Raw genomic sequence first — 17,034 nt, forward strand, 5'->3', positions numbered from 1 at the left:
CCCCCAACTCAACCTTCCCAGGACTCAGCTCCTCCGGGGAGACCAAGCAGAGGAGGACAGACCAGAACCTCATGAATCCATAATTGTCAGGTGGTGGTACAGACTATGAAGACAGAGTGACCAAGGATGGAGGTGCTTTGGGGACGGTGAAGGAGGCCTCTCAGAGGAGACACTGAAGCAGAGCATTGCAGGAGGTGAGGGAGCCATGGCAGCTTTCGGGGCAAGAGCATTCCAGGCAGAGTCCATTCCGGAGTCAGTGTGAAGGCCCCGAGGCACATGCATGATGGGCTTGTTCAAACAACAGAAGGCCAGTGCAGATGGAATGGAGGGAGAGGTACAAACACAGGCCAATTCCGGCAGAGATGGACGACCACTGTGAGGACTTTGGCTTTTACCTGCGGAAGCAATTCGGTTAGGAATGGTCTTTTTTTTTTTTTTTTTAATGGTCTTAATTATGGTTTCAAGGGATCTGTCTGGCTGTTGAATGGAGAATAGAACACTAGGGCTGGGCAGTCCCAGTGGTGCAGCGGTTTAGCACCACCTGTAGCCCAGGGCGTGATCCTGGAGACCCTGGATCGAGTCCCACGTCAGGCTCTCTGCATGGAGCCTGCTTCTCCCTCTGCCTGTGTCTCTGCCTCTCTCTCTGTCTGTGTGTCTCTATGAATAAATAAAATATTAAAAAAAAAAACATTAGGGGTGTGGGTGGATACTTCCATCATCAATGAAATGAGGCTTCTGGCATGTGAGAGATCCCAAATAAATGACCACGACTTACATGACTTACACTATTATCATGATTATTTTCTTTTTTTTCTTTTTAAAAATTTATTTATTTATTCATGAGAAACACACACACACAGAGAGGCAGAGACATAGGCAGAGGGAGAAGCAGACTCCGTGCAAGGAGCCTGATGTGAGACTTAATCCCAGGGCCCTGGGATCACGCCCTGAGCAATAAGGCAGATGCTCAACTGCTGAGCCACCCAGGCGTCCCTCATGATTATTTTCTTTAAGATTTTGTTTATTTGAGAAAGAGAGAGAGAGAGCACAAGCAGGGGGAGGGGCAGAGGGAGAGGGAGAAGCAGACCCCCACGGAGTAGGGAGCCTAATGTGGGGCTCCACCTGGGACCCCGAGATCATGACCTGAGCCATAGGCAGACACTTAACCGACTGAGCCACCCAGGCACCCATCATGATTATTTTCAATATCCTACAAATTTGACTAAGATGTGTGGCATGGGCCAGACTAATTGTAGCCCACAGCCCCCACAGCAGCTGCTCTGGCTGGGACATCTGGGACAGTCCCCACAGGCATCTTCCCATTTCCACTCTTGCAGGATGGAAATACCAACCACTATCAGACAAGGTAAAATTTAAGCCAAGGATTAAATTGGTTTAAAGATAATCATTTTATTTTTCACAAAGGATTCAGAATCAGGTTTTAACTAACATTTATTGCATGGCTATGATATGCCTGGCATTGTGCTTGGTGTTTTACATGTATTCTTTAATTGGCAAAGATGTTAACAGTGCTGTAACTTATATGCATCAGGGAACACAGTGGCTGAATTCATAAAGCAAAGAATGCAAAAAGATATTGACAAACATGATTGTACTAACAGATTTTCATGTAACCTTATTGGTTTTTGACACAATAAAAGACTTTTAAAAAGGTATTGAAAGCAGATATGTTTGAGGCCACATTCTTTTTTCACAGTGCAGTAAATCATTAAAATAAAACTATTTTTAAATAACTGATCACTGAGTTTCAAAGCACTCTTTAGAAAAAAACACTACAATAGAACATTTAGACAAGGACACATATTACCAAACTTTAAGATGTGGCCAAGGCTATATAATCAGAAATACATTTATTCTTAAGTATGCTATTTTAGCAAGTAATTTCATAAAAAGACATAAATGAGTTAATTATTCAACGTAAAAACAGACAAGGAATAAAAATAGTAATAAAATAAACCCCATACGTCTCCATGGAAAACAAATCACAAACTAGCAAAACATGGATATAAATAAATCCCAATTCTAGTTCTTTGGAAAAGAAATCATAGACAAGGTAAAACTTTGACAAATCTAATAATGGGTAAACCACAAACAGAAGTCGAAAGGAAGAAAGTGGTTAGAACAAAATAAAGAGAAGCTTTTTGGTTAATTATAGAATAGTATTCATAATTAAATTAAAATCTGAAAATTCCAATGGAATAAAGAATTTCCTAGGGCATAAAAACCACTACAGATCATCAAAATGAATGAAGTATAAAAGTATTCATAAACTGATAACATGGGAAGAAACTGAAAAAGTCACCCAAGAATTTAGCTGAAACTTTCGCCCTGTAGCTCTAGGTCCTGATTCCTTTATTAGCGAATTCTTTCAAAAATGTCAAGGAAGTGTTAATTCTTAAGCTACAGAAACTATTCTAAAGTTTAGACAACAGTAAATGTCATGTCCTTCTATGATGCAAGCCTCACTTACCATGTTACCAAAACTTGACAAAGATAGCACCAATCTTACGTATGAAGATAGAGGCAAGAATCATACATAAAATATCAAGACATATAATCCAGGGTCAGAATTGCACCACAATCCCAAGGGCCAGGATTGCACCACAATCCCAAGGGCCAGGACTGCACCACAATCCCAAGTCTACAAAGATGATTTGATATTAAGAAATCCACAGATTTCATCAATCCCAAATTGCTCATTTTTCCATAATCTCTAAAGTCAGGAGGCATCTTCCAGTTGGTGGCATCTGACAATGACGTGGCATGTTTTCCTTTTTCAGTAGTATATAAAATAATATGCATTTTACAATCAACAATGTTTTAAGTTCAATGAAATACAGTAATGCAAAACCTCACACCAGAAGATTAAATATCAAAAAAAATCATCTTGATGAATGTTTGAAAGGCATTTGCTAATATCCAATACCTATTCCTGATTTTGAACCAAGACATTTCCTTAACAAGAAACAGGACATCTATTTCAGGACAATTGCCACCACTATAGCTAAATGTGGAACATCATAGGCATCCCCGTTAAAACCAGGAACAAAAACAGGACACACACTACCAAGACTATTGTCGTTTGTTGCGGAGCTTTCGACCACTCCAAAAAGCCCTGAAACAGAGAAAAAAAAATTTTTTAAAAAGGAAAAGTTAGAAATGGAAGGGCCACCATTGTTTCTTACCTGATGCAGAGTATGTATGAGCTCTGTAAATACCTGTCAAATGAACACATAAATGGAAAAACATACCATGATGAAGGATGGAAAGACAAAATGGTTAATGATGACAATTCTTCTCCTAATTAGTGATTAGTATAGTGTGACTGGTATTAAAATATCAGGGAGGTTCAGGGAATGGATATGACATAGTGAGTTATCTAGAAAGCCAGGCAGTGGCAATATGAAAAAAAAATCCTTAAAAAGAAGAGAAATGGATGTAGCATATCCTATGAAATGTTAAAGCATATGATAAATTGTTGATGGGGTTCACATCTCTAATCTTTGAAAAAGGACTAAGTCCTCCTTCTGGCCTGCTGTCCACTGCTGGACACCATCTCATTTCAAAGCTCCCCTTTACAATCTGGAGAAAATAACCCACGTAAGCAGCTCCACCACAGAAAAATTTGGAAGGGGGCAGCCCCGGTGGCACAGCGGTTTAGCACCGCCACCTGCAGCCCAGGGTGTGATCCTGGAGACTTGGGATCGAGTCCCACGTTGGGCTCCCTGCATGGAGCCTGCTTCTCCCTCTGCCTGTGTCTCTGCCTCTCTCTCTCTCTGTCTCTCATGAATAAATAAATAAAGTCTTAAAAGAAAAAAAAGAAAAACTTGGAAGATTTTTCAAATATCAGGGCTCTGCCCTTGGATTTTTGGATGCAGTACACCTTGGATAGGACCAGAAAATAACGTATTTTTACAAAGTTCCTCATAATTTGTGCTATTGAAAAAGAGGACAGATGTTTATTTTTCTGTGGCAACAACACTGAAAATCTGACAATTCATCAGCTGAGGAAATGGGTATGACCGAGAATACTACAGAATATTTTGGCAGCTGTAAAAAAGTGATTTTAAAAAAGAACAAAGGTAATCAATATATATCAACATGGAAAACTATCCAGAATATTGTGGTTACACGGGCATATACACATGTACACACTCACTGACCTGTGCATTTTATTGGAAATCCTTATCATTTTTTAAGGCAGAGTATAAAGTTAAGAAGAAAAATGTAATAAATACAGGTCATCTGACATGCAGACATTTGATGTATATGCACACACACAACTTCTACCACTAATAATGGCCTCATCAGCCCCTTACCTTGTTCCCCTTTGTTGCTCTTCCAACTGCTGTGCATATTGGCCATGAACTATGGTTTATCTCTTCTGTTTATGATTGCCCCCTTCTGAGAAATGCCCTTTGCTAATGAAAGCCATTCCACCCCCACCTCAGGGAATCATGTGGGAGGTCAGCCGTCCATACCAGGGATGGGGCATAATACACTCCCCCTGGCTCACAGGAGGGCGAGGGCTATGGATGCTCCAGAGCTCCTCATGGGATCAGGCCCAGGCTGGACCCCAGTTAAACCCATATATTTGCCTCCTTCCCACTGGCTCTTTCAAGCTCCCCTCACTATCTGCAGGTTCCTCCCAAGAGCATGCTCCCTCACTAAATCTTTCACACAATACATCCCAGCTAGTCTCAGTTTCCAAGGAGAAAAACATCTATAAGGATTCATGGCAACTTTTCGAAAACATTCTCTTGGGGACACCTGGGCGGCTCAGTGGTTGAGCATCTGCCTTTGGCTCAGGTCGTGATCCCAAGACCCGCATCGGGCTCCCACAGGGAGCCTATTTCTCCCTCTGCCTGTGTCTCTCATGAATGAATGAATGAATAAATAAATAAATAAATAAATAAATAAATAAATAAATAAATAAATCCTTCAAAAAATAAATTTAAAAACATTGTGTTGGAGTGTAATATGCAAAAAGAAACTTGCACACATTCTAATTACCACCTGATGGATCTTCAGCAAGTGAGCGCCCATGTCCCCAGAGCCCAGAATAAGAAGCACCTCATCATCTGTACTCCAAATCCTCCTTCATTTAGGTCTCCTCAAAGGGAAAGCTATTTCAATCTCGGATGTTGTAGACAGGTTTTGTCAGCAACTTTTGCCCACCAGGGGTTATCTCTGGGCGTTAGTGTTTCTCTTTTAACCTCATGCACTTAGATGAGGCTTGCATTTATGACATGAGAGGTGAGTGACGTCTGATTCGTGGGATGAGCACAGGCCCTTATGCCTTATCCCAAGTCCTCTCTTGGGAGAGGATAAAATCCCAGACCAGCAGAATACCAGAATGCTCAAGAGATGTACTGGATTCAAATCCCAGCTCTATCACTCACAAGCTGAGTCATCTAGGGAAAATTACCTAATGCCTCTGTGCCTTAGTTTCACTATATTTAAAATCGGACCATAACAAATCCTATCTCAAGAAACTGTTAAAAGAATCAAATAAATTGAAGAAACTGCATGGTGAGGTCTGTGGAGGCTGGCAATTATTATTATTCATGGTCTCTGGTCCCACACGGGCTCATCCTCTTTGGTTTTGGGAAGGAGACCACCAGGAGGAAGGAGGCTCTGTGGATGCCAGAAGCTCAGCTGGGTCAGGACCCATAGCCGGCCAGTGAGAGGTGCACCCTGCCCCAGCATGCACTCTGTCAGTGCTGGCTGAACAAGTCAGAGCTCAGTGAATAGATGAATGAATGAATGTTGTTGCAGAGCCTCTAGGCACCTCCCCTTGGTTAATAAATGAATTGGTTAATAAATGAATTAATAAAGAGAAGCACTGAGAATCGCATCAGCCTCATGAGGTGAGTGGCAGCTCCTACCTATGTCATTCCCATCTATTTTTGTTTCCTACCTGGAGGTCCTAACTGGCTCCTACACCCATTCCTCCACCTCATCCAACCCCCTTCCTTCCACATGGGCTACCAGCGTGACTTCTCTGCATCTGCAAATCCCTTGAATGGCTCCCCACTGCCCATAAGACACACCCAACCCTCTGGCATGGAACCTGGCAGCAAGAGGGGTCCTGTTAAAACAGAAGTTGGAACTGTTCCCACCTCTGTCCAGAGCTCTCCTACAGCTCCCATCTTTACTCAGGGTAAAAGCCAAATTCTTACCATGGTCAACAGATATTACATCATCCATCACCTCCATGACCTTGTCTCCTCCTACTCCCCCACCACCACTCTTCTCCAGGCAACTGACTCCTATGGCTGTTCCTCACATGTGCAGAGCACACTCCTACCTCAGGGCCTTTCCACTTGCTGTGCCTTCTGCCTAGAACCTCTTCCCACTTAGACATCTGCCAGGCTCACTCCCCCACATCCTTCTTGCCTCTACTCCAACCTCTCCCTCTCAGTAGAGACTTCCCTGGATACTACCCCTACCCTGTACTTCTGAACCCCCTTCCTGGCTTAGTTTTCTCCATAGCACTTATTACCATCCAGCATGATTTGTAATTTAGCTACTTATTTTGCTTGTCTGTCCACGTTAGTGACTGTAAATCCAACAGAGGGAGGCACCATTTCTATCCCATTCACTGTCGTACTTCAGTGCCTTGAACACTGCCTGGCACATAGTAAGTGCTCCATAAATGGCTGTGGAATGAGCAAATGAGGAGGAAATCCCCAACTCACCTGCGAGTCCTCAGATTCTTCATCTCCCTCCACCGGGTTCCACTCCTGGGCCAGTCCAGGCTCTTGAGAAGAAAGACCTGAGTACAGGGAAAAGGAGCCATGAGCCAGTGATCAGGCCAGCTGGCGGTGGGTGGGGATGGGGGGTTGGGGAGCTTTCCCTGCTCTTCCACCTGGCATCCTACCCCTGTCTTCCTCATTCCTGCATAACCCGCCAGCTTGCACACATTCTGGCCCACGTGGCCCAGGTGGTTACAGTGAATAGGAGACTTGAATGTGATAGGAGACCTGAGCCTCAGTTCCTTCAAATGCAGGAAGAGAAGTGTTTCTTCTCTGTTTACCACAGCCTCCTGCAACACGGTAAGCTTGTCACCACTGCGGGGTCACTGCATGTGCGGCTCCAGCTGCCCACACGCAACCACCAGCTCTTTGAGTAAACGACCCCTTCTCCTGCCTCTCTCGCCCTCCCTGAGCACCCTTGGGTCCCTCTCCATCAATCATCCCATTTTACTGTCTTCAGAGCTCTCATCAGACATTACTTTCCTTTTTATTTCATTAGTTGTTTATTGTCTGTTTCTCCACTAAAATCTAAACTCTCCTGGGGCCATCTCATTAACTGCTTGATCTAGAGCGTCCAGCACATAGTAGGTGCTTGTGGTAATTTTTTGTCTCAAATGGCCTTCCACCCCTTCACTGATCCCTGTGTCCAGCCCTTTCCCTTGATGATGCTGCACTTGACCACATAGCTTATTTTGACCAATGGCGTGTGAGCAATTGGGTGCCAGTACAGCTTACAAAGTGCTTGTGAATTGAGGCTTTCCCTCTCTTGCCATGCAACCACCCCCATGAGAAAAAGCCTGGGCTGGCCTATGGGAGACAAGTAGCCCAAAGTCAGTGCCATCAAACCACTCAGACATGTAAGTGAGGTGATTGCACGTCAACCAGCTGGCTTGCCAGCTCAAATGCAGGCATGGGCATTGGGAGAACTGTCCCCCGAGGCCACATCATACACTGACCTGCAGCATTGTGAGCAGAGAAATGGCTATTGCTTTAAGCCACTAAGTTTTGGGGCGACCTGCCACACAGCAAAGGCTGGGGGACACATATCTGTCCAATGAATGAGTGAAGGAATGAGTGTGTCTCTCTCCCCAAGGCTCTGCCACAACCTTCCCCCCACCTCCCATGGGACACCTGCCCCTCACCTTTCTCGTCACTGTCACAGCTGGCAGCCTCAACCTCCACAGCCACCCAGTCTTTGGTGGAGGTGATGCGCTTCTCCCAGGTCCTGCTCTCCCGGGGCAGCAGCATCTTGGTCCTCTCCGGCTCCAGCAGCCCCCGAATCTGCTCAGGCCTGAGGCTCTGCATCTTCCAAGGACGTAGGGTCTCTGAGACAAGTCTCTCTTCGGACAATCTGTCAGGTTCCTCAGGCACAGAGTTCAGAACCTGAAGGCTGACAAACATTTAGTCAATCCACAAGTATTTACGTCTGTGTGCCACACACTATTTCTAGGGGCCAGAGACACAGCAGTGCCAGAGGCCCAGCTTACTGCCCTTGTGCAGCTTGTATTCTAGCAGGGCCCAGTGGGGAGAGACAGTGCACCGAACGGTGCCCTAGAGGCAAATAAGGAAACAAAGGGAATAGGAGTTTCAAGGTAGGAGCCAGAGAGCAGCACATTCACGTGCATGTTCATTCCGCAGCCCAAAGCACACAGCCAGAAGGTTTTAGGGAGACTCACCCCCAGAATCCCTCTGGCTGCAAAGATAAGGGCCATGGTCTTCCTGCCAGCCCCCAACAGCCCCAACCTTCTCCTTTGCTGGCATAAAGGAAAACCTAGAAGCATTCCCCAGGTGGAGGTTAAAGGTCTAATTTAAAAAGAAAAGCTCTTGGGACGCCTGAGTGGCTCAGTGGTTGAGCATCTGCCTTCAGCTCAGGTTGTGATCCCGGGGTCCTGGGATCGAGTCCCTCATTGGGCTCCACCAAGGGAGCCTGCTTCTCTCTCTGCCTGTGTCTCTGCCTTTCTCTCTGTGTCTCTCACAGATAGCAAATCTTTTTAAAAAATAAATAAATAAAATCTTTAAAAAAATAAAAGGAAAATCTCTTTAGTATTCTCATTCTCTATCCTGTCAACCCAAAATTCAAGAAATTGTTTGCAAGGAGCTGAGTGACACTGTGTAATCCTTTACCTTAGGACTCTACAGCTGGTTTAGCTCCTTATTCTAGGGAGCTGTCTGTATTATCAGCCTTGCATCACTTTAACCTACAGACTGCTCTGGCAAAGAGTAATTTTTTTAAAGTAGTAAATCCTCTTGGTGTAGGGGGGAAAAGCTTTAAAGCATTTTCTTCTTTACTTAGGTGTACACAAATAAAAATCGTTATAGCAAATTTAGAAACCACAGGGCACATAGTCTAGATCCAAAGAGATATTAGTGACTAAACAATCAAATGCAGAACACACACACAATCAATTGCATGTGGGGACCATGTTTGGAGTCAGAGTCAAAGAAACCTGGTGTGAAAAAAAAAACATTTTTAAAACAATCAAGGAAATTGACGATGCATTGGGATTTTCGATGATGTCAGGGCAGTCTCATCGTTTCTGCTGGGTGTGGAAATGGTCCTATGGACAGGTCAGAAAATATCCATTTTATTATTTTTTTTAGAGATCTTTTTGTAGTGTGTAAAAGCCAATTAACACGATGGCTGAGATTTGCTCTAAAATACTTCTGGGGGAGCACCTGGCTGGCTCAGTCAGTAGAGCAGCCAACTCTGTCTCAGGGTTGTAAGTTCAAGCCCTACATTGGGTGTAGAAACTACTTAATACGTACATACATACATACATACTTCTACAGCAAAGGAAAAAGACAGATCAAAGGAAGTCAGAGTAAGCAAACAAATGATGATTTCTGAACCTGCAAAGTGGGGAGATGTGGCTTTTAGGGCTATCCCTGTACCTGTGAGTAGATCTGAAATGTTTTCATGTCAGAAACTAAGACGCTAAGAGCAGATATGCAGAATATGTTCTTTGCTTCAACTTTATTAATCATCATGTTGGCTTTCCTTTCAGACAGGGACAACTCCCAAACCCTGGAAACCCAGCCCCTGGCACAGCCTGCCTCCCGGGCTCCACCCTTTTCCCTCCACCATCCACCTGTCTCCTCACTGCACATCCAACTGGTGCTAAGCGCACCTGCTTCTGTCATAGAAAATATGGTCCCGGTCCCAGCCTTAGCTCTGCTCTGGTCCTACCCCTCTGGTCCACTCCACCATGGACCCCACCCCGTCCTCCAGCCGCTGGAACCACCATCCCACTCCGTCTCTATGAATTTGACTACCCAACTTCCCATGTAAGTGGAATCATACAGTATTTGTCCTTTTGTGCCTTGTTATGTCACACAGCATAATGTTCTTCCTCAAGGTTCATCCAGGTTGCAGCACAGAAATTCCCTCCTTTTTAAGGCTGAACAACACATTTTGCTTGTCCGATCAATGCTGCAGCTATTGTGAATAATGCTTCTATGAATATGACTGTGCAAATATCTCTTTGAGACCCTCCTTTCATTTCTTTGGGGAATAAGCCCTGATGTGGAATTGCTGGGTCATGGGGCAATTCTCTCTCTAGTTTTTCCAGGAGCTCCATACTGTTTTCTACAGCAGCCACACCAATACACATTCCTAATGGTGCACAAGGGTCCCTTTTCTCCATATCCCCAACAACACTGGTTGTTCTCTGGGGTTTTTAATGGTAGCCGAATAGGGGTGAGGTAGTTCCACTGCCTGGATGAGAAAGTCTGGATTTGATGCTAACATGCCTTCCTACCTTCCCACCCCTGTCCCCTCTCTGAGAGAGAGATGCTTCCTGCTCAGGCAAAGTATCCAGCCAGAAGGTGGTGCTTTCCTGTGCATACTTTTATGATTACTCTACATACTGTAAACAAAGGGAGAGGGGAAGGGGGAGATACTGATTTTCCATTTATAACAAAGCTTCCCTTTGTTATAGACTTTAAAAGTGCAATGACTTTAAAAGTGTTATAGACTTTAAAAGTGCAATGAGTCCTGGTGAGAGTGTATGTTGGCTCAACCACTTGGAAAACTATTTGACAAACATCTACTAACTGAACATTCAATTTCACTCCTAGACACTCACTCAAGAGAAAGGAAAATCGGGATCCCTGGGTGGCACAGTGGTTTGGCGCCTGCCTTTGGCCCAGGGCGCGATCCTGGAGACCCGGGATCGAGTCCCACATCGGGCTCCCGGTGCATGGAGCCTGCTTCTCCCTCTGTCTGTGTCTCTGCCTCTCTCTTTCTCTCTGTGACTATCATAAATAAATTTTAAAAAATTTTAAAAAAAAGAGAAAGGAAAATCATGTCCACACAGACACTTGTCCTCAAATGTTGCTATCAGCCGTATTTGTAGAATACAGATGTTCATATTTGCAGACAACCCGCGTGTCTCTCAGAGAATAGACAAGTAAGCCACAGTTTATTCATATAATGGAGGGTTATTCAGAAATAAAGGGTACAAACAGAAAGGATACACACAATAACACACATGAATCTAAAAGTATACATAGTAAACTGAACGAGAAAAGCCAGACATAAAGGAGAACATTCATGTGATTTTATTAATTGTTTAAAAGTGTGGAATAGGCAAAGAAATGGATGTTGCTTGGTAACATTCATTTGGGTTGGGTTGGGTTAGGTTGGATTGGGAACAGAGGAGGAGCAAGGGAACTTTCTTGGGGTGCTGGAGATCTTCTATATCTTGATCTGAGTAGTGGTCCTACAGGTAAAGACACTTGTGCAAATTCACTCAGCTTTCCCTTCATTGCACTGCACACTTCATGCCCTTTGCTCTGTGTGTTTTAGACCTCACAGAAAACGAAACTTAAATACAAATTGTTTAAATTTTGTGGAACTTTATTTTTGGTTTCCTTGCACATTTCTGTTTCAATATGTAGGTAAACAAATGTTGGTTTTGAGACTTGCACATTGCATGTATTTTGTTGTGTTTTTTGAACCTCATTCTGCAGTATTTCCAACATCAATGTTTGTAACATTCAGACATTAAAAGGACGCTTTAGATAGTGTTGGTTTCCTATGGCTGCTGCAGGAAATTACCATGAATTGGGGGGCTTAAGACAATGCAAACTTATCACCTTATAGTTCTGCAACTCAGAAGTCTGAAATGGGTCTCACTGGGTTAAGATCAAGGTGTCTCAGGGCTGTGTTCCTTCTGGAGGTTCTGGGAGATAATCAATTTCCTTGTCTTTTCCAATATCTTAAACCACCTGCATTGCCTGGCTCCATGGCCCCTTCCTCCATCACTAAAGCCAGCATTGGCCACTTGAGTCTTTCTAATGGTGTGTCACTGTGATTCTGACTCCTCCACCTCCCTCTTCCACCTTGTAGGATCCTTGTGGTTGCTTTGCTCCTGCATGAAGAATCCAGTTTCACCACTTCCCCCATCTCCACATCAGCTGATTAGCAACCATAATTGGCCCTCACCCTATAACCAATGTATTCATAGGTTCTGGGCATAAGGATGTAGACATCTTTGGGGAACCATCTTCCTGCCTACCACAAGGATTAAATACAAATGCTAGAAGAGAAACAGAGGAAGGGGTGTAAAGGAAAAAGAATAGGGGAATGGTAGTGTTGGCGCCCATGCAACAGAAAATAGTTGAAGGTAGGAAAGAATGGATAGTGCTAATGGGATGCTCACAGCTGCCAGCATGGCGAGATGAGAACTTTCAGCTCCACCACGGATTCACTATGTGGCACTAGGCAAGTGACTTAAATCCTCCACATTTCAATGTGCTCATCTGTAAAGTGGGGGTGTCGACAGTAACGGCGGCTACCTCACAGAGTCGTTGTGAGTTTTATGCGAGACTGAAGGAGACTTTTATACAAAGTGAGTGCCTGACGAGTGGAGGAACAAACAGGCTTTTCCTCTGCTTGGCTCACCCTTGCCCTTCTGTGTTGGCCTTTGTGCTCACACCTCAAGGCTGAGCAGAGACATCACATCCCATGGGACCCCGTTAACCTTTGCCACCCACGTGTGCTTGAATGTAAATGACTTTCTCAAAGCATTTCTCAGCCAGAATTACGTGAAAGACCTGTGCTGAGTACTGGGGACTTGGGGATGAATGCAACATGCTCAGAGGCTCACATTCTCCTGCACCAAGAGGATAGCAAGCAAAGACCAATGAGCAGAGCAGGAGACCTGGTGTCACAGCAGACAGAACACCAGCTGCAAGGCTCAACCTTCATGAGTTGGGCAGATAACACAAATGCAATAGACCTAAAAAAATAAAGATGTCTGTCCCTCCCTTTTACTTCACTATTTGAAAGTGAAAATGAAATTCGGGTCCAGAGAAATACTTCTCTATTGTAAGGAGAATGTGAGTAAATACCAACAGATGCCTGGTATGGGCAGCGGTGATAGGGAGTAGTGGCGAGTGCGGCAAAGGAAAAATCTGGTTCCTGTCAGAAGCCCAACCAATATTTGCCCAATTAAAACGTGCACCCAATGTCTCCTATCTTCTGATTCCTCAAGAGAACACCGGAGATTTATAGTTTCAGATGACATCTTCCCCATTCTAAAGTACTTTCAGATGTTTAAAAGGAAGATATTATGCCAGCGAGCCAAATAGGGCAGGTTGTCGGGCTGCCAATTTGCAACCTCGGTGTGCGCTGGGAAGTATGAGAGGGTGAGGAAAGGAGGCTGTAAGCATAAACAATACTTTCCGAGTACTGTTGGAAAAGTTTGTGAGAGAGCATGAGTGTGGGTCCTGTTTAGATTTTAATGTCAGCTATAATCATGTGTTTAAGCTGAGGGGAAGAGGGATGACGGAGGGAGAAGACAAGAGCCTGGAGTCCGGGTTACAAGAGCCTGGATCTAGCTGGATGGAGGGTGGGGAGGAACAGAGAGAAATATGGGGGGGGGGGGGGGTGGCGGGGGTGTGCACGTGAAGGAATTCACACTTCACAGTCTCCGTGTTCTCAGCGAATCACCAAACTGGTCATTCCCGAGAAAAAAGGAGGGAGATGAGGTAGCCACAACTGACCCCCACAACCGTATCGGTAACGCTGCAGCCACGGTTCCCAGGAGCGCGCCACACCTTCCTAACGTAATCATCGCCATCATTCCCTGCGGCAGATACTGTTCCACGCATCTTACAGACGGAGACGGTCCTCGGTCAAAGCCACACAGCTCATCCGAGCTGGGCGGGGAGGCAAGCGCGTCCGACCACCGCGCCTGTACTCCCGGCCACTACAGAGCGGTACGCGCGCACTCAGACACACAACGGATGCACACACACGCAGGTGTGTACGGGGTGGGCACACGGACCCGACGTGCTACACGCACCGGGACGGCGGATGCAGACGCCGAGACCCCTGCGAGCCCGGGGCGCACGTGCGCCCAGCGACCCACGAGGTTGCGGGATGCAGGGTTGATCCCTTCCTGGTGGGAAATCGGAATTCAGCTGCGGTGCACCGGCCGCCGGCCGGGCGGTCAATGCTCGGGGGAGGAACAAATCCGACCCAGCCCCAGTCCAGCCCTCTCCCCGCGGACTGTGCGGAGGGAGCGAGAGACCCCCTCCCCGGACCCTCATCCTAGGACTGCCTCCGATCCCGCCCCCAAGCACAAACGGGCTCGCACAAATTCACAGGCGCGCTTCCCGGGTGGCTGCCCCCGCCCCCAGCCCCGTCTCGCAGCCCCACCTCCCGCCCGCGGGGGTCCCTCCAAGGACTCACCCTCCCCAACCAGACCCAGTCCCGGCACTGCAGAGCTGGAGTGGCGGCGACTGCGGCTGCGCAGACTCGGAGGCTGAGGGGGCGGGGGTGGAGGGGGGCATGTGGGGAGTTGGGAAGGGTGGGAGGCCTTGCAGGGGAGCCGGCACCTGCTGTGGGGTAAGGAAGGGAGTGGAGGGGCCATGGAGACAATGTGACTGCAGTGAGGTTGCTCGAGGTATGGTGCTGTGCCCGCCGTGGGTCGGCCACAGTGGAACGAGCTCTGCATCCCCCGCTGATGGGCACAGAGGTTATGCTTAACTTCCCAGCTGCAGATCCGCACCAAGGCCAACAACTTTCTCAGGCCCCTGAATGGCTCTCTCTTCTGCAAACCCTGACCGGGTGAGAGGGAGGAGGGAGGAGGGGCAGGGGTGTGGCAGGCCCGGGGACCCTGAGGCCAGATCGCCTGGGGTCAGAGGCTGGCTCCGCCATTTGCTAACAGTGTGTCCATGGGTGTGTCGCTTAGCATTTCTGTGCCTCGGTTTCCCATTCTGCTTACCACCTCTCAGGATTGCTGTTAAGGTAAAAAATAAGCCAGGCTTGTATGGTTTTTAGAACAGTGCCTAATTGTTGCTACTATTATCACTGTTCAAGTTTTACAATGTAATCACTACCTGCCAAAATGCTCTGATGGAAGCTACATCAAAGTTTTAGATTTTTGATAAAGCCATAGATGGGGGAAAAAAGTCTTTCTTTGTGGTCTTATTTTCATTTCATTTCATTACGTGTTTGTTAACCAGGTTTATTTTCTGCTTGTGAATTGCTTGTTTATACTCTCCCTGCTTTATTCTATTTTTATAGCTTTTGCTTCTTGATTTATAGACATTCTTTATATATTCTGATACTGTTCCTTAGCTTGTCCCTCTATCTGTGGCAGATATTTTCTCCTGGCCTTTCATTTATCTTTTCACTTTGCTTACACAGAGCCTAAAGTTTTGGATTTTGATAAAGTTCAATCTATCCATTTTTTCTACTCTCATAAATACACTTCCCTCCACAACCTCATACTTTAGTCTTGTTTTATGTTTAGTTTGTCTGGAATTTTTTGAATAGTGCAAAGATCCAACTTTCTTTTCCAAATGTTTAGATAATTGAAGAATCCTGATTTCCCAGAAAAAACACTCAAAATAACTGTCATTTATCCAAGTGATTCGATGAGCAAAGGTATCACATGTACATTATTTTATTCAATGACCCAGAGTGGTAGGATGTTATTGTCCTCATTTAATAGAGAACTAAGGCCTGAAGGATTTACATGATTTGTCTAGAGGACAGATGGCAAGAACATGGGAGGATTAAGATTGGAGACTAGTTTTCTTAGGCATTTCCATGTATGTCACATAATGGAGGGAGCTTTTTAAAAATTTTTTTCATTTATTTATTTGAAACAGAGAGAGTACACATGAGCAGAAGTTGGGGAAGAAGGAGAATAAGAAGCAGACTCCCCTCTGAGCAGGGAGCCCAACAGGGGGCTTGATCTTAGGACTTTGAGATCATGACCTGAGCTGAAAGATGCTTAACTGACTGAGCCACCCAGGCATCCTGGAAGCTTTTTTTCTTTAGAAGTTTAGAAGATGAGCTTCCAGCCATTCTGAGCACAGTTCAGTATGAATAAATGAGAGACAGATTTATCTAGAGTATGGTTCCTCATTCACCCCTCACCATTTCCTCTGATAACAAGATATTTAGTCAGGACACTAGGGAGCTACCTCATTCATGGAGCCTTTGAGGGAGTTTTAAAGGCTGGCCTCCAGACCCAGATCTACCATGCACCAGCTATGTAACTTTGGGAAGTGAATTAACTGGGTCTCAGTTTCCTTATCTGTAAAATAAGGACAGTAACAGATCCTACCTCATAGTGTTATCAGCCACCCAGGCTGCCCAAGAGTTGTTCTTAAACCAGACTCAAGGGGGCAGCCCGGGTGGCTCAGTGGTTTAGGGCCCTCTTCAGTCCAGGGCGTGATCCTGGAGACCCAAGATTGAGTCCCACGTCGTGCTCCCTGCAAGGAGCCTGCTTCTCCCTCTGCCTGTATCAGCCTCTCTCTGTGTGTGTCTCTCATGAATAAACAAATAAAATCACAAACAAAGAAACTCAAGTTTGAGGGGTTTCCCTAGGGTCAGAGGTAGAGGTGGGAATGGGATCGTGGGGAGTGGGGTGGAGGGGAGTGGAGGGGAGTGAGGAGGCTACAGAATGACTTCTTAGGAAATGACTCCTTCCCAGAGCAGAAAGAGTTTCTGGAATCTTATTCTATGTCTTCCTTTGACCTCTCTTCAGTCTTTCACATTTCCTTTTCTGTCTTTGCCACGTCTCTGCATAAATGGAAACCACCTCATGACTGATTCCATTTCCATGTAATATTCATATATTAGTAAGTAGTCATTTCATTTTAAATAAATGCACTTTCCATATTTTTAAATGCCTCTTAAAAGGAAACTTTGCAGTACTTTATAAGTGGAAAGCCAGTTTCATGCTTTATAACAAAAAAATAGAAGTAAAATAAATTCTAATAATTCATAGCT

The 17,034-nt window shown here is 45.4% G+C and overlaps 1 protein-coding gene across 2 annotated transcripts; it reads right to left on the reverse strand.

Moving 5' to 3' along the window:
- Positions 1-1,410: 1,410 nt before the first annotated feature.
- SMIM17 (small integral membrane protein 17) lies at positions 1,411-14,527 on the reverse strand. 2 transcript variants are annotated; one of them, XM_038527680.1, is made up of 4 exons: positions 14,479-14,527; positions 7,922-8,162; positions 6,723-6,799; positions 1,411-3,136 (listed from the first exon to the last, which is right to left on the reverse strand). In XM_038527680.1, exons 2-4 carry the CDS (start codon positions 8,082-8,084, stop codon positions 3,026-3,028), a joined length of 351 nt encoding a protein of 116 aa, XP_038383608.1. In that variant the 5' UTR covers positions 8,085-8,162; positions 14,479-14,527; the 3' UTR covers positions 1,411-3,025. The 2 variants fall into 2 exon arrangements, with proteins under 2 accessions (XP_038383608.1, XP_038383607.1); XM_038527679.1 differs by having other exon boundaries at positions 7,922-8,169; positions 14,479-14,523.
- Positions 14,528-17,034: the final 2,507 nt, after the last annotated feature.

This window comes from Canis lupus, chromosome 1 (genome assembly GCF_011100685.1).
Source record: "Canis lupus familiaris isolate Mischka breed German Shepherd chromosome 1, alternate assembly UU_Cfam_GSD_1.0, whole genome shotgun sequence".
Taxonomy (NCBI): domain Eukaryota; kingdom Metazoa; phylum Chordata; class Mammalia; order Carnivora; family Canidae; genus Canis; species Canis lupus.